Source organism: Leucoraja erinacea, chromosome 36 (assembly GCF_028641065.1).
Source record: "Leucoraja erinacea ecotype New England chromosome 36, Leri_hhj_1, whole genome shotgun sequence".
Taxonomy (NCBI): Eukaryota; Metazoa; Chordata; class Chondrichthyes; order Rajiformes; family Rajidae; genus Leucoraja; species Leucoraja erinaceus.
In genome coordinates this window covers 473367-492172 of record NC_073412.1, presented here as the reverse complement: position 1 = coordinate 492172, position 18806 = coordinate 473367, and the positions used below count along the sequence as shown (strand labels likewise).

The window sequence follows — 18806 nt, the reverse complement described above, 5'->3', positions numbered from 1 at the left end:
CCTCCTCTTGTTCTGTTGACATCGCTCTCTCTCCCTGGTCCAGACGTTTCCCAATAAACTGTCGCACTAATGACTCCATTTTTTGCTCGTATTACCCTCGATCATTGAACACTCGAGCTGCACTAACAGTGACCCACCCGATCCTTCCTCGGATTGGAGTCACAACACCATCTCTCCCTGCCTGTGGTCTCAATCTCTCCCCTCTCCTCCTGTCTGTTTACTATCTACTGCCTCCTCCCCTCCTCTCCCCACCGTTCCCTCTGCTCCACAAACACTAGCCAAGCGCGGTAGCCCCTCAGAGTTTAAAGGCCAACGCTGTGTTCAGCCGCGTGGTGAAATGTTCCCAGGGTTCCCATAGCTGCGGCTGAGCTTGCGTTGCCAGGTCTCACCTGTGGAATTGGCCCTGTCTAATGAAGAGGCGAGTGGGCGGGTGGCCATCTGGTGGCGGAGGTAGCTGCGGGTTGGGGAGGAAGGCCCGTCACAGTGGTGATGATGATGAGGGTTGTCGAGTGAATGGATGGGATGGGCACTAATCACAGCTGTGAATGAACATAACACAGAGAGCACTTCATACACAGAGCTGACTGCAGCGATCCAGACTCCCCACCCACTGCCCCAGACACAGTCAAAGCAGCATCCACACCCCACACACACACACATCACTGTTCCAATCCCATGCCCACAGTGCCTACAGACCTGTTGGTGCCCAGCTCATTCCCCATCACTCCACCTGTCCTTACACCAAAGCCCTGTCTGCCTCTCCCCTTGCTCAGAACTAAATCTCTATTTCCATAAATACCAGGGACCCACGTCTGTGGCCCACGTCTGTGGTGATGTTGTCAAGCTGGGCATTTTCAGCTAGACAACATCTTTCCTATAATACAATGCCCAGAACTGACCACAATATGTTTCTATGATACTGTAAATGCGGCCTCACCAGCGCCTTATACAACTGCAACATGACCTCCCATGTTCTATACTCAACACTCTGGCTGATGAAGGCCAATATGCCAAAAGCCTATTTGCCCACGCTCTCTACCTGCGACTCCACCTTCTGGGAACTATGGACATGCACTCCTAGATCCCTCTGCTCTACAACACCACCCAGGGTCCTCACTGTCCAGACCGCTTGCTGCAGGCTGCCTTTCTTCCCCCACACTGAGGCTTGTTGTCATCTCCTTCACCACCGTCATTATTTGAAGACGTTTTAAATCTCAGCCACACACAACACGCACACACACGCGCACACACAACATCCACACACACACGCGCACACAACACGCACGCACACACAACACGCACACACAACACGCACACACACGCGCACACACAACACGCACGGCTGGAATGGAGTTTGCAGCTTATCAGCCAACAGAAGCCACAGACAAAATGGATTTAAACAGCTGACAGCACGATCTTTAGTTATCCGAACACGTTTCAGTAAAGTTCGCCCGTGATCAGTGACAGAGGGGGCAGACGGCAGCAGCACCGTCTGGTCAATGTCCTATCATCAATTATACCTCCACAATGTTAATGAAACCTGAGTCTGGATTTTAAATAATGTGCTAGAAATTCACCTAATATGTTGGAAACTTTCCAGTGAATTTTGCCCTGAAATATTTGGCATCAATGATCTATTTCTTTCGATTTCACTGAACAGATTTACAACTACGGGGGATTTTGGAATGAATGGATTTGTGGAGACGGACTATGTGGGGGGTGTGAGTGGTGCTGCCCTCCTGGATTACCTGACGTTGGGGAAGGAGAGGGGGTTTCCACCGAGACCATGGGTCAGGAAGGATTCTGTGGGTCAGCGAGGGGTCGTGCGTCAGAGAGGGGTCATGGGTCAGGGAGGGGTCGTGGGTCAGCGAGGGGTCGTGCGTCAGGGAGACACTGACTGGTTACATAGGGGTCGTGGGTCAGGGAGGGGGTCGTGCGTCAGGGAGGCACTGACTGGTTACATAGGGGTCATGGGTCCGGGAGGGGTCATGGTGGGTGACCCTCTGGCTCTGTGGGCACAGACCCTCACCGCCCGCCCGCCCGTTCTACATGAACATCACCCTGGGGTGGGCAGGAGCAGCAGACATACGCTGTGGAGGCTGAGCATCGAAGGGCATCATGATCTTGGGTCGCAGTCCCCGCCGACTGCTCATAGATGAGACGCCATCTTCCTGACCCCGGCCTGTGGACACAAGCAGCCGTCACCCCACAACTCCATCCAGTACAACCGGGCAGAGCCGGCACAGACACCACCCACCCACTCACCCACCCACCCACACACCCACCCAAACACCCTCCCACGCACCCACCCACCCACACACCCACGCACCCACCCTCACACCACCCACCCACCCACACCCACCCAACACCCTCCCTCCACGCACCCACCCACCCACACACCCACCCACACACCCACCCCCCTGACCCGGGTCCACCCGGCACCCACAGACCCGTCTGTCACCCGTGGGTGGGGGAGAGGGGTCACGTGGCCGCGACTGACCCAGGTAAGAGTTCCTGCGCGTGTGGTCTTTGTCCACGTTGTCCGCGGGGCTGATGTCCTGGGAATTGCGGGGAATGGGGGGGGTGTCGGTCATGACGGGGTTGGGATCGGGGGGGACTTGTCGATCGGCTTCAGCTCCAGACGTTCGTGATGGATCCACAGGTCTGGGGGCTTCACATCCTTCGAGTTGCCTTTGTACTTGTGGGATCCATTGGCAGCTTTACAAGCAGCTCGTTTCCTGCAGGGGAGGGTCAGCTGGAGTGAGTGCAGGAGGCCGCGAGCTTATGTACGGTACCCACCCCAACCCCATCGCACCGCCTGCCCACCACATGCCCACCCCCCACCTCCACCCACCGCATGCCCACCCCAACCCCATCTCCACATGCCCAGCACACCCCATCCCAACCCCATCCCACCGCCACATGCCCACCCCATCCCAACCCCATCCCACCCCCAAACCACCATATGCCCACCCCACCCCATCCCACCCCACCCCCATCCCACCCCACCCCCATCCCCACCCACCCCACCCCCACCCCCCATCCCCACCCACCCCACCCCCACCCCCATCCCACCCCACCCCATCCCACCGCGCGCCCACCCCCAAACCCCACCCCCACCCACCATATGCCCACCCCACCCCAACCCCATCCCACCCCACCCCACCCCCACCCACCACATGCCCACACCATCCCACCCCACCCCAACCCCATCCCACCGCATGCCCACCCCATCCCCACCCCCACCGACTCACTTCTTCTGCTGGTAGTTGGTCCTGCGGGTGCAGATGAAGGCGATGATGACCACCATGATGATGGTGAAGACGCCGACAGAGATGATGATGATCAGCATGATGTTACTGTCCAGGGTGGAGGTGGGGCTGCCGTGGGGGCTGTTGTGACCTGTGGGCGAAACATCGGCCGTGAAGGGAGGGGCAGGATTACAGGACGGGGGTCACAGCGGGGTCGTGAGGTCACCGAGGGATGCAAGGTCACTGGAAATCGTGAGGTCACTGGAGGTCGTGAGGTCATGAGGTCACTGGGGAGAGGGGGCAGTGTGGGTTGAGAGGGGCTGTGCGAGTGGGGAGGGGGCTGGGTCCAGGGGGAGAGAAGGTCACTGCTACTCACCACCGATGGAGTGCCTCGTGTCGGTGCCCAAGTCCATGGATGGCGGGTGTTTGCCGAGTTTGCCAGATCCTGGTGCTGTTTAAGAGACAGAGATGGGTGAACACACACAGAGACAGACAGGCAGGATGCACTGGGACAACGAACTACACCACCCCGGCACACAGACGGGGGCAGAGTGAGGAACGGACAAACTTGCCCCAGGCACCATTGGCCAGGGTCGGTGTTCCAGCACCAGCCGGGTGCCAGCGCTCCTGCTGCCCACTTCCTTGCTGAATGGCACTGTTGGTTCACTGGGTATTTGTGCAATAGTCAGGTGTGGGAAGGAAGAACAAACGTGACCATCCTTGGCCAGCTCCCGGTCTCCAAACCACAGAGCAGTTCCTTCTCATCTCCTTTCTAAATCTGTACATAGGGCCGTCTGTAGTGGCTGTTTCCAGGCCCCGATCACGGGAGAAAAACGGAGGAATATTCTTTGCACTTTATAGGCTTCCATTGGAGTGAGAAATGGTCAGAAATGGCTGATGTTTATGTAGAAATTAATTGGTGTATGTGAACTTGAACTAATTTATCTATGGTAGTAACAGTGTTATTCTCATTAACATTAAGAAGAGGATGAAATGTTATGAATTGAAGTCCATGCAGACTTAATGACTATGAGATGTTTTTTTTTGTAGCCTCTGCCTGACCCTCCACTTGAACTTGAACTAACTTATCAATGGACTTATCAAAACTTATCAAAAGACTTGGAATGTGATGAAGAATATTCAGATGAAGATCAGATGTAATGTAAACAAATAAATTGGGGAAATAAATGATTATATAAAGATTTATTTTAATGCCTATCGTTTCACTGTTTATTTGGTCAAATTATTTAAACAATGAGTGAATCACTTATGAAAATGGCGTGCTGGTGAATGACAGTGCGACAGTCCACACAGCCAATACTACTAAGGGACGGCGATACATACTAAGGGACTGTGGTACACTGTGAAATCGACAGAAGGATAGAGGGTTGGGTGTTTATGCGTGCTATTTTCATGATATTTATTTTAGTTGTTTATCTTTTAATATTTTATCTTGCATGTATCGTTAGCTTTTAGAAATGTTTGAATGGTGCACTGACTGGCTGACATTTTTAAATTTCGTTGTACATGGTTCATGTTACAATGACAATAAAGAAACTATTCTATTCTATTCAATATGGGTATTGGCCACTAGATGGCGCTTACTTTCCCAATCTCATTTTCTAATTAGTTTAATTAATTAATGTGCAACTTTCGGCACTGACGAGTTATGACTTCCGTCTCAATAATATTTCATCTAAATCTGTGAAATATTTAGTGTAGTTCCGTGACGTGGGTCACGAAAATGGGTTTCTAGACACATTTTTGATGCTCGGCCCACAGGCTACTGGCCCCCTGCTGCTGCCATGGTCCCCTGTCCACTGGCCCCAGCTACTGTCCACTGGCCCCAGCTACTGTCCACTGGCCCCTGCTGCGGCCCACTGGCCCCTGTCCACTGGCCCCAGCTACTGTCCACCGCCCCCTGCTGCTGCCCACTGGCCTCCTGCTGCAGCCACGCTGCATCACTAAGTGGCCCCTCACCTTTCGGCGTACGGAACTGCACAAACTCGGACAGCGGGCCCATGCCCTTGGAGTTGCGGGCCTGGATCTTGAAGTAGTAGGTGGTGTCGAGCGTTAGGTCCTGGATCTGGTGAGTGAGTCTGTCCCCAACCACCGGCTCTATCACCCAGTCATGGATCTCGGCATTGATGTCCGTGCTATAGTAGATGATGTAGCCTGTGGAGAGAGAGAGAGACGGCTCAGACAATACTCCACCGATTCACAGGCACGGCCAAACCACGCTCCATCACCGACCTTACGCCATGCACAGCTCCTCGACACAAGAGCGCACATCCCTGACCACTTGCCCCTCTGTGGGTACAAGCCTGCATCCTCGACACGACCAGTAGCCCCCCACCCGTCTGCTACCCGTGCCCTGACCCCACCGGTCTCTTCCGGCCACTTCCTGACCCACAGCTGACCCTGTTTATCCACCGCAGTTACAGATGAGCATCAGCCCCGCAGCCCCGGCTCGCAGTGACCCTGTCCCGGCCCCAGTGTTGCCTGTCCCGGCCCCAGTGTTGCCTGTCCCGGCCCCAGTGTTGCCTGTCCCGGCCCCAGTGTTGCCTGTCCCGGCCCCAGTGCAGCCTGCCCCGGCCCCAGTGCAGCCTACCCAGTACCTGTTATCTTGCCGTTGGCCTCTGACGGTGGCTGCCAGTTGACGATGATGGTTCTGGGCTTGCCCTCCTTGCTGACCACGGTCAGATCCTTGGGGGGAGATGTGGGCACTGCGGAAAGGCAGGGAAATGAGGGGCACTCTGGTTTATTACTGTCACGTGGACGGAGGTGCCGCGATTCATGGGAGATGGTGAAGCTGGCAATTACTGCCTTTGGTAGGCTCACCATAACCTGCCGTCCCACTGCACGACACAGCACCACACCACATTACTGAATGTTCACACCATTGAGCTGTAAACAGTGTGGATGCTGCTCCTCTAGTTTGCAGTCGGCTCTCCACAGCAATGGGGTGGAGGGTGGTGTAGTGAGCGTGGCAGTGGGAGGTGGGTTAGTAGGACATGGGCTGGGCTAGATGGGCAGAGTGGACAGAGCGGGGCTGCCCAATGGAGCGGTCACCCCCTGGAGACACGTACCCACACACACCGCCCCCTGGGGACACGTACCCACACACACCGCCCCACACACACCGCCCCCTGGGGACAGTGCTGGTGCGGCAGCTACAACACGTTAGTCTATCACTGATCCCCGTGGTGTTTGATGGACCGTACCCGTTTCAAACGTGGTCCCGTGTGCCGTCATGCTCCAGGTGCTCGACCTCCGACCCTTCGTCACCTTCACAGAAAACTCGTAGAGAGTGTTGGGCTTCAGGCCCGAGACAATGTAGCTCAGTGTGTTGGTGTCTGCCGTCTGGGAAGCAGCCATGTTTACAGTGTCAGGGCACAGGGTGAACACTGAACATATTTAACAGGTACTCAGCCCCTCACAGGGCAGAGTCCCCCACCCTCACCCACCCCCAAATACACCCACCCTCCACACCACCTACCCTTACCCCAAAACAACCCTGTAACTCCCCCACCCCCCTCACAGCCCACCATACCCACCCCTGCCCCACACACCCCCCCCCACCCCCCCCCCCCCCCCACCCCCCCATCCCTGCCCCACCCCCTCACCCCCCCCTCCCCCCACATCCATCCCTGCCCCACCCCCTCACCCCCAACCCACCCTCACCCCCCCACCCCCCCCCACCCCCCCCCCCCCCCCCCCCCCCCCCCCCCTCCCCCCCCCCCACCCCCCCCACATCCATCCCTACCCCCACCCCCCCCCCCCCCCCCCCCACCCCATCCCCCACCCCCCCCCCCCACATCCATCCCTACCCCACCCCCCCCCACACCCCTCACAGCCCACCATAACCACCCCACACCCACCTACCCCACCCACCCCTCCCCCCCCCCCCCCCCCCCCCCACACCCTGCATAGATGTGGGAGGCAGGCGGGGGGGGGGGGGGGGGGGGGGGTGTGCAGCCCACCTTGTACTTGGTGTTGGCGGGGTAGTTGGTTTTCCAGCGCACGGTGTAGAAGCGGGAGTCGGTAATCTTCTGGTTCTTGGGCAGCGAGCTGTCTGCCCAGGTAACACGGATAGTGTCGTGGGTCAACACAGTGGCCTGTACACCGACCGGGGGCATCATGGGGCTGGGGTCTGGTACTGGAGTGTATGGATTATTGAAAAGATCAAATAAATAAACATCTGAAGGGTCAAAAGGATTTGAGGGATAAATTAAACAATGTTTGTGGGAAAAGTAAATGGTGAATTGAGGGGGCAGAGTGGGCAGAACGAGGTGGGGAAAGCAGTGAAGCAGGAGCATGAAGTGGAGGAGAAACAAAGAAAGACAGAGTTACGGGTTAGAGCAAGAGATCCACATACAGACATGACAAACCGCTCATCTGTCAAAGGACAGCTTCATCCACCTAGCACCCCACTAGTGTCCACAACACACTCACACCCCCACACCCAACACACTCACACACCCAACACTCACACCCAACACTCACACCCACACACCCAACACACTCACACACCCAACACACTCACACATCCCAACACCCACACCCAGCACTCACTCACACCCAACACTCACACACCCAACACACTCACACATCCCCACACTCACACACCCAACACCCACACACCCACACCTACACCCCAACACACTCACACCCCCACACCGAACACACTCACACACCCAACACACTCACACTCACTCACACCCAACACTCACACTCACACACACACCCAACACACTCACATATCCCAACACCCACACCCAGCACTCACTCACACACCCAACACTCACACACACACACACACACACCCAATCTCACACACACCCACACTCACACACACACACACACACACACACACATCCCAACACACACACACACACCTACACACACAACACACGCACACACACACACTCACACACACACACACACACCCACACACACTCACACACTCACACACCCAACACTCACACTCACACACCCAACACACTCACACAGCCAACAACTGGAACGGTCGCGGGCCCAAACACAGAGCACACACTCTAATGCAACGACTGAATCAGCCAGACAGTCAACAGCCAGCAGGTCATACGTCCAATACCCTGGACACTGGGACCACAAAGGCCCATGGGCACTGGGTGACATTGCAGGAAGAGCTCACATCACGGTCGAGATTTAGACCCTGATCTCCACTGATGGCCGTCACTGACACTCTGGTCACCCTGGTTACCTCTGCCCTCTTTCCACAACTCCCCTTTCTCCCCACGTCCTGTCCCAACCCTCTGCCTCCTGTCTCTGTGGGCAGTGTGAAGGGGAACAAGGAGTGAGCAGGTGATTATAAATATACTATTGATAAACAGACTGGGAATATTAGCTTACTGTGATAATTCAGGGAGATGCTGGCTATCAGACAGGGTGACAATATTACTGGCCTGGCACAGCAATCCCCCCTGAGGTACTAGAAATCCCCAGGAGGGCGGTGAGCGTGGGTGCAGACAGGGCCATACGGGTAGGGTCACACTGACCCCAGACACATCCACACCTGTGGCTAGCTGCCGGGGTACTGAGTGTGTGGGGTGAAGAAGGGGAAGCTGCAATCACACCCCAGGAGAACACACATGGGAAGCCGGCCCACTGTTCACGTCAGTCCTCACCGCGCTGGAGAGAAGGGGCAGCCTCGTCAGTGAATCAGAGGTCACCAGCAGCAGAAGCAGCATCAGCCTCTACACACACCACCCACTACTCCAGCAGACAACAGGCGCAGCAGCCAACACTGAGTTAGTTATAAAGGAGCAAGCAGCCTGAGAGGAACATTGGCAAGGTGGGCAGGGTGTGATGTAGACATGTAGAATCATGTGCTGTTACCGGTTAGTGGTCTGGTGGCCGTACTCTCGTACAGGGGGATGCCCTCTCCGACCTTGTTGTAGGCCTTCAGTGTGATCACATAGTGAGAGTTGGGCTCTGGAAGAGAAATGCAATGCTGAGTCCCTGGAGCCCAGCCATTAGCCCCTTAGCCCAGAACCCACCCACATCCCACCCCCCACCCACCCCACCCACCCCACCCACCCACCCCCCCACCCAGGCCCCCCCACCCCAATCATCCACCCCACCCCCACCCCACCCTTAGACCGCAGCCCATGCTCCCTTCCATCCAGGCCCCCCACCCTACCGTGTCTCCCCCCCCCTCAACCAGTAGGGTGGGTCCGGGCACTTACCCAGGTTCTCAATGGAGTAGTAACGCTGCTTGTAGTCAACGCGGATGGTCTCTGCATGGGGGCTGCCAATGCCGTAACCGATAGCGTAACCCCTCACCACGATGTCCTGGTCTTCAGGCGGGGTCCAGCTCACCACGATGTGGTTGACCAGAGGGCGCACATGGAGAGAGCTGGGCTTGTCCGGAACCCGCGACTCTGTGAAGGACGGAATGGTCAGTACATCACAGGGCAGACTCTCCACCCCTGCCCACCCACTTCACAGATGCTGCCTGTCCCACTGAGTTACTCCAGCACTTTGTGTCTATCTTGGATGTAAACCAGCATCTGCAGTTCCTTCCCTTGATGACAGGGTGCACTTTTCCGATGAACTGAAACTGGTGTCAATGTCGTTTGATGATCATGTGTGTTGGGGTCTCTGGAGCTGATGGGCTACAATGCCGGGAACAACTCTCAACCTCTTTCATCTACCGATTGTACTTGGGTTTGGTTTGATTGTACCGCCTGCACAACAAAGCGTTTCACTGTACCTCGGCGCACGTAACGAAACCCAAACCTAAACATGTAGGAAGTGACTGGACAGAGGAGCTCATGTTGTACTTGGTCTGCCTGTGACTGGTTACTTGAAATGGCAAAGTATCTCTAACAATGAAGGATAGCTGCAGAAATATGGGCATTCTGACAGAATGTAACACGAGCGGAGACACAGGAATGACCGTTCCATTTTCCTTACCGTCCAGGTCACTTTCAAATGTCTCGGCAGACACCCAGTCTGATGATGGCCCCGTGCCGTTAACGGTGATCGCGGACACTCGGAAACTGTACTCGGTGTTACGCTCCAGCCCTGTGACACACACACAGTGGTTAAACATCGCACACTGACCCCCTGGGGCTGGACACAGCCACACACTGCACGCCCCACACACACACACACCCACACCCCCCCACACACACACACCCCCCACACACACACTACACACCCCACACACACACTACACACCCCACACACACTCCACAAACACACACTCTAATTGTGAGACCATGGGGGCTGAGTGTGAATGCTGGGTGACTCTGGGTGTGAGCTGGGCTGGCCAACGATGAGCCTCGTCTCGAGTTGGTTCATATTCAGTTCTTGAAGCTGCTCCTTCAAGACCTGCAGCTCCACACTGCCACCACCAGAGGCCCCTGCTGAGCTGTAGAAAACCCTGTCCCTTGTCAGGGGCCATTCAGTCTGTGCACCCCCCCTCCTGTATGTTATAACATAGAACAGTACAGCACAAGAACAGGCCCTTCAGCCCACAATGTCCCTGCTAAATATCTCACGGTCATCTCTTATCTACCTGTACATAGTTTGTACCATTTATTGTATATTTCCCACTTATATTTGACCTCCTGAAGTGCAACACCTCTCACTTGCTTGGCTAAAACTCCATCTGCCACTCTTCTGCCCATTTCAGTAGCGGATCTGTACACCTCGACACCATTGTCAAGAGTCCACAGCCCCGCTGTGTTGGTGTCATCTGCAAACTCATGTAGATTATGTCCAAGTGATTTATACATATCCCTAACAGCCCAGATCCCCATGTACTCACCATCGATAGTCTGAGAGAGCTGGTTCCCTCCCGTGGAGTCTGTCTCCCCCCGGCGACCGGCCTTTTTGTACCGAATGTTGTACTCGGTGATCACGCCGTTGTGTGTCCCTGGGGGCGGAGGCTGCCAGTGTACCACGATGCTCTGGGGATAGAGAGGCTTCAGATAGTAACGGAAGGCAGAGCAATACCAGCCCACGCCAGCTGACCCCTCCCCGCTCCAGCTGACCCCTCCCCGCACCATGCCAGCCACTCGACCACTCCCCGCACCATGCCAGCTGACCCCTCCCCACACCACGCCAGCTGACCACTCGCCACCTCACACCAGCTGACCACTCGCCACCCCACGCCAGCTGACCCCTCCCCGCACCATGCCAGCTGACCCCTCCCCGCACCATGCCAGCTGACCACTCGCCACCTCACACCAGCTGACCACTGCCCCACCTTCACATCTACCCATTACCACACCCCACCCCAGAACGATTCGATGTAACACTGCGCTCCCTCCACTCAGCTCCCTTGTGTATTTCGACCCAGCATCTTACTGCCAGCACCCTCCCTGATCATCCCCCCCCTTCACATCTGTCTCCCAAACCTTTCCCCTAAAATGCCCTGTGAATGGGCTAAGCCGCCATTATTGAAGAAGAGAGTGAAATTGAGCTGTGGAGAAGCCGCCATCTTCCCACTAGTCATCGATCTAACCTGCACAGCCCCAAAGGACAGTAACTCTGAAATCCATTCAGAAAACAAATCTCTATCTCTTCAATCCCCAGAGGAATATTATGAGCTGCAAGCCCTCCTCATTACACATAAACTTCCCTCTCTCAGGGCCTAAGTGAATACAAGCATCACAGTAAATACTTGAGAGCCTAATACAGTTAGGAGCGTTAATCACATCAGAAATAAGTGCTTAATAATAGAGCCAAAACCAAGGCATTGCTCAGCCACGAAGATCAGAGACCCAACCAACTTCTGTGCCTCGTTAATCGAGAGTGAAGGTTCAGGGGAGGGTAGGATTAGATGCTTCTCCTGTCTCACACACACCTGACCCCACACACACCTTGCCCCACACACCTGGCCCCACACACACACCTTGCCCCCACACACCTGGCATCTTCCTGTCTGACTGTGATTAGTACAAGGCCATTGAATCGGGAGATTTAAAAATAAACAGGTGAGGATGAGTAAAAACATTAAAAGTGGGTGAAGATAAAATAAGAGTTAAGTGGAAAATAAAATACAGACACCACAACCTCCTCCAGGGATATGAACAGAACGAGAGCAGCCAAAGTAAACATTTCTCCGCCAATGCATGAGAATTAATGGTGGGCAGTAAGTGGCAGAGATTCAACATGGATTAGTCCTCACAGTAGATGTGAAACATTCTAATAATGGGGCAAAAGGGAGGGAGGGAGGAACTTAGTTGTCACTGGAGAAGATGAACAATGGCAAAGTAATAATTCTATGAGTTATAAAACAGTCATGTACAGACTAGTCCTACATTGCACAAGGTAAAGTCTGAATTTGAGCCAAGGCCAATGTTTATCGTGTAAGACACCAACTTGTAAAGCCTGATTGGCAGAGCCAGTTGGAAGGTGTGGCAAGTGGGAGGATGCTAAAATAAGAAAGGGGGAGTGAAGGGCAAGGTGGTGAAGATGTGGCTCGCTTGCCTACATCAGGCAGGGCACAAGATACAAGGATATCCTGCTGCAGTTGTGTATGGTATTGATGAGACCGCACCTGGAGTTTGTGTGGAGTTCTGGTTGCAGCTTTGTAGGTTAATTGGCTTGTTATAAATGTAAAAATTGTCCCTAGTGGGCGTAGGATAGTGTTAGCGTGCGGGGATCGCTGGTCGGTGCAGACCCAGTGGGCCGAAGGGCTTGTTTCCACGCTGTATCTCTAAACTAAACTAGAAGCAAAACCTGAAGCATTCGCTCACAACACACTGCAAGTTTGCTGGATCCACTTTGCTTCAGAATATCGAGGGTTACAGATGCATCACACGTTGAATTGTCACTCTCCTCTCCCAGTGTTCCTGTCCCTATCAGTGTCACTCTCCTCTCCCAGTGTTCCTGTCCCTATCAGTGTCATTATCCTCTCCCAGTGTTCCTGTCCCTATCAGTGTCACTCTCCTCTCCCAGTGTTCCTGTCCCTATCAGTGTCATTATCCTCTCCCAGTGTTCCTGTCCCTATCATTGTCACTATCATCTCCCTGTGTTCCTGTGAACTGTTTGTAATGCAGACCGTTCGCAAGTCAGAGATGAAGCTGTGAATAAATGAAGCTACCATCCAGCAGAAGATGCCTCCAGCCCCACAGTACGCCTGCTCTCCCCACTGGCTCTCTAACTGGGCTCTGCATTATTCAAGCTAGCGTTGGGAGGCTGGTGAACTCATGCAGGATGAGGGAGACACTCACCTTGGAGTTACGGACCTCCAGCGTGACGTTCTGAGGGGGTGCACTGGGGGCTGGAACACAGGACAGGTCAGTCACAGAATGTCAGTGCATACCACACGGGACAACACGCCAGTGACACAGACGCACACGCATGACACTCACCTCCTGAATAGGTGGTGGCCACCACCTCCTCTGTGGAGACGCCGGGACCATGCTTGTTGTACGCCACCACCCTGAAGCTGTACTCTGTAAACTTCTTCAGCCCATTCATGGTGTACCACAGAGCTCCCACATCCACATCCTGCAAGGAAAGGCCAGTTGACAATCTGAACCGTCCAGCTTTCTATTCACCTTACGCCAAGCTTCACCTGGCAGCCAGGATGTTAAAGAACGGCCCGTCCCATTGAGACCAGTGGCACTGTCGACTCTGTAGGTAAAGGCTATTGTCCAGCCCCTGCTCCATATCCCATCTCTGCCCCAGTCGCTGTCCCACCCACTCTCCCTGTCCCGCCCCTGGCCAGGGATAAACTGCTGGTGGGGATGATCTACAACTGACCAGGGCCACTCAACACGGGAGGGGAGAACTCTCTGCCATCAGGCCCCTGCTACCATTGGTCATCCCGCCACTCACTAGGCAAATAACAAAGTGCTGGAGGAACTCTGATGAAGCTCCTGCCCTAGAACCTCGCCTGCCTGAGCCGCTGAGTTCCTCCAGCAGGTTGTTCTTTGCTGAAGACTCCAGCAGCAGCAGCAGTGTCTGGTGTGTCCAACTCACCTGCTCACTGCCAGCCCCGTTCTCCATGTAGTAGAGCTTGTAGTTGTTGATGGGCCCGTTGTCAGAGTGAGGTTCCTGCCATATGACAGTGATCGAGGTGGCAGAGTTCGCTTGTGCTACCAGATTCTGGGCAGCTCCTGGCACTTGGACTGCAAAACAAAGCAAGTTCCCATTCACACGTTTGTCCCAGTCAACCCATGCCCAGGTGACCAGGTGTAGCCCCCCGGTCATGACGGACCATGGGTGACCAGCTGACCAGGCTGGTCCTTGCTGATGCCCAGGCAGTGCCCTCCAGTGAGAGAGAAGGACATTATGTTAACAAAAGTGGGTACTTGTCGATAGAACTTGCATAATCTCTAACAATGCAGGTCACTGTCTATACAAGCCGGGATGTTTTATACATCATGTGGTGTCCCTCTCACTGGAGACTAATGCTGGCCATGAACACGGACTGTAAGTAGCACGGCACACGCTGAGAGAAATCACGCTGCTGATATTAAACCTGTGTACTTCACCCTTCAGTGACACTCGCGGCAAACTCAGTAACGATCTGATGAACACATGCGCAACACTAAACTTGGCTTGATTGTAACATTCCCTCTGGATGGCGCTCAGAATCCAAATCAAATTATGGAAAGAAATAATCCCTGTAACATGATTCTTCCAACTTAACGGTCTGCAGGAAAGTTGCGTAAGGTGCACGTGCTGAGGCTGGAGCTGGCAACAGTGAAACAAGGAATGGGTTGGTCAGAGAGAGGATGTAAGGAGGCCCTGGGTGAAGAAGGGAACTAGTGAGGAGGTTGCAGAGCTGGGGATGTGGGTGGGTTGGGGGTTGAGGAACACAGTGAGAGTGGGGGAGAAGGCTTAGCACCAAGGGGGGGGGGGGGGGGGGGGGGGGGGGGGCGTTCTGATCCTCGCTGCTGTCCAGGACATTATCAGTCCTGAACATGAACTTATACTTCATGTGTAACGCCAATGCTGCCACCTCAAGCTTGGCTAAAGCAGTGGCTGCAGGCTTGAGTCTGTCCCCGCACAGTTTTATTGTTTCCATAGAGAGCTCCACGACGGCCCACCGGCCATCAGAGTGCCTCTACGGGAGCTGCCAGGGCCCGTGCTTCTCTCAATCAGTGTTGCAACACCCACTGCAGGGCAGCCTGAGCACAAAGGAACCTCTCTCCGACTGGCCAGCGACAGATTGCATTGTCCACAGCGAACATGTAGCTGGAAGAAGTCAATGTTTAATTGACGGTGGTTAGCAGTGCAAGCAAAGAACTAAAACAACTCAAACAAGCCTGACAGGTGTTTGCTTTATTCATCCATTTCTTTCCATTAGTGCTGCAGCACCAGGTTTCACCTCTCCCAGCTGCTGCCTGGCGAAGCCGGCCGGCTGCAAACACACACCTGCAGCCAACCTTTCCTTGGAAAGTGCCCGCACACACCTGGCCCCCGCCCACACACACACACACACCTGGCCCCCCCCCCACACACACACACACAGCCAGAGAGCCCACACACAAACACACACCCACACACAGAGCCCCACACACACACACACACACACACCTGGCCCCCCCCACACACACCCCTGCCCCACACACACACACACACACACACACCTGGCCCCCCCCACACACACACCTGCCCCACACACACACACACACACCTGCCCCCCCCCACACACACACTGGCCCCACACACACACACACACACACACACACACACACACACACACACACCTGGCCCCACACACACACACACACACACACACACACACACACACACACCTGGCCCCCCCCCACACACACACACACACACCTGGCCCCACACACACACACACACACAGACCCCACACACACACACCTGACCCCACACACACACACACCTGGCCCCACACACACACACCTGACCCCACACACACACACCTGACCCCACACACACACACACACCTGACCCCACACACACACACACCTGGCCCCACACACACACACACACACACACACACCTGGCCCCACACACACACCCCTGACCCACACACACACACACACCCTGACCCCACACACACACACACACCTGACCCCACACACACACACCTGGCCCCACACACACACACACACACACACACACACCTGGCCCCACACACACACACACACACCTGACCCCACACACACACACACCTGACCCCACACACACACACACACACACCTGACCCCACACACACACACACACCTGACCCCACACACACACACACCTGGCCCCACACACACACACACACACACACACACACCTGACCCCACACACACACACCTGGCCCCACACACACACACACTGGCCCCCCCCCACACACACACACACACCTGACCCCACACACACACACACACCTGACCCCACACACACACACACCTGGCCCCACACACACACACACACACACACCTGATCACCACACACACACACACACCTGACCCCACACACACACACCTGGCCCCCCCACACACACACACACACACCTGACCCCACACCACACACACACACCTGACCCCACACACACACACCTGGCCCCACACACACACACACACACCCAGAGCCAACACACACACACACACAGAGCCCCACACACACACACCCCCAGAGCCAACACACACACACACACAGAGCCCCCCCCCCACACACACACACCTGGCCCCACACACACACACACACCTGGCCCCACACACACACACACCTGGCGCCACACACACCTGGCCATTCCAAACACACCACCAACCCGACAAGAGGAAACAGTCGCTGGCATCTTGTCACAATGGGGAGTAACAGGCAGAGGGGAGATTTGCGAGAAGCATATGAAATTATACGGTATAAATAAGATGGCTAGTTCGAGTTTTTCCCCATGATAGCAATGTCAAACACCTGTGGAATAACTTTAAGGTGAGAGGGGGAAAGTGGAAATGATATGTGCAGGGCAAGATCTTTCTTACACAGAGATTGGTGGGTGCCTGGAAGATACTTACTGCCAGGGGTGGATACGATAGTGGCGTTTAAGTGGAGATGCTGGGAATAGTGGGATATAGGTCGTGTGCCGACAGAGGAGATTTGTTTATTTTGCATCACATCCAGCACGGATATCCTGAACTGAAGGGCCTGATCCTTTGTCCTGTTCCATGTTCTATGTCCAAGTGGGTGAACGAGGAGGTTTGCCCAATGGATTGGATGAGCTGGAGGCCTTTAGTCAGGTGCCCACATATGCCCAAAGTGCTGACAGCCCAGTAGCCACACACACATCCAACTCCAATAATGTACAAGTACAGAGAAAGCATCGTAGAATCTCCAAAAAATAGTTTAAAACATGTTGAAAAGATTACCTGACAAATTAAAATTCCCAAGAGCTGGTAACAGCCAGGAGCCTAGTACTGTTTCAGACACAGGTCATTTCCCATCATCAAAGGTAGACACAAAAAGCTGGAGTAGCTCAGCGGGACAGGCAGCATCTCTGGAGAGAAGGAATGGGCTACCTGCACTGCTGAGTTACTCCAGCATTTTGTGTCTACCTTCGATTTAAACCAGCATCTGCAGTTCTCATAATCAGGTCATTTACATTCAGAAGGTTCACCCACAGGTCTTTGGCGAACTGTGTCGCAATCTCGCAGTTCAAGATTGGATCACAATCACCACAGTGAAGGTAACCCTGAGATGGAGAACTCAATCTCTCTCTTCAGACTGAGTGCAAACAGTGCGTGTCCACTTTGAATGGGGTCCTCAATCCTGCAGTGGAACTGCGAGGGTGTGTTCAACCAAGGGGAGAGCCGACAATGTGGCCCTGATCCTAATCTGTGTGATATACAGCTGGCAATGCTGTGCTGCTTGCTGGCACTCAGCCTCTGCTGTTATACCCAAGTGATCACACGGAATACCTCTGTACAGGCTGCTGCTTCAATAGCAATTAACCCTTTCCTCACCGCGGGCTGGCAGCACCAACAGATAGAGTGAGGGCAGAACTCAAACAGCCTGCCACACATTCAAAGCATCTCAAGCAAGAGCAGAAATAAAAGTGGTGAATGCTGGAAAACTGGGGTCAGGCAATCGTAAAATCATACAAGCAGCACAAACCTCCATGACTGGTGATGCTAATCACACATGTGTGGAGATCAGTGGTGAGGAGGTGTATGATCAGGTAACAAGAGACAAGTGAAGAGATGAAGCTTTATGTATATAGTGATTTGGTAAAGGCAGGGCATGAGAAGATTGTCTGAGCAAAGACGTGTGGAGTTGGATGATCTTGACCCAGCATCAAACAGTGTGAGGAGGGTGTGTGTGTGTGTGGGGGGGGGGGGGGGGGTGAGGAGGAGGGTGTGTGTGTGTGTGTGTGTGTGTGTGTGTGTGGGGGGGGGGGGGGTGAGGAGGGTGACACATACTGGCTCCGCTACCCCAGCAGATTGAACAACGTGAACAGATCAGAGAGTAAAAGTCACCTCTCTGAAATGAATAAAGGGTTGCTGTTTGGATGGGATCCAGAGCCAGTTGCTGTGTACATGGTCAGACATGCTGAGAGGGCAGAGCAGTAACATACAGACAGAG

The 18806-nt window shown here is 54.5% G+C and overlaps 2 protein-coding genes across 2 annotated transcripts in view; one reads left to right on the top strand and one right to left on the bottom strand.

Moving 5' to 3' along the window:
* Nucleotides 1-4457, top strand: part of bbs4 (Bardet-Biedl syndrome 4) — a 28566-nt gene extending 24109 nt beyond the window's left edge. The window contains exon 18 of the mRNA XM_055662841.1: nt 4302-4457. The gene's annotated coding sequence lies outside the window, so the exon portion shown is untranslated. The remainder of the gene's footprint in view (nt 1-4301) is intronic.
* Nucleotides 1-18806, bottom strand: part of LOC129713638 (neogenin-like) — a 106421-nt gene that overhangs the window by 4589 nt on the left and 83026 nt on the right. Inside the window, 17 exon segments of the mRNA XM_055662838.1 lie at nt 390-539; nt 2090-2182; nt 2501-2612; nt 2615-2738; nt 3255-3402; nt 3628-3702; nt 5232-5426; nt 5870-5977; nt 6476-6614; nt 7235-7452; nt 9132-9227; nt 9482-9676; nt 10212-10322; nt 11071-11212; nt 13484-13533; nt 13625-13763; nt 14238-14386. Of these exon segments, the coding sequence (XP_055518813.1) occupies nt 390-539; nt 2090-2182; nt 2501-2612; nt 2615-2738; nt 3255-3402; nt 3628-3702; nt 5232-5426; nt 5870-5977; nt 6476-6614; nt 7235-7452; nt 9132-9227; nt 9482-9676; nt 10212-10322; nt 11071-11212; nt 13484-13533; nt 13625-13763; nt 14238-14386 (2244 nt within the window).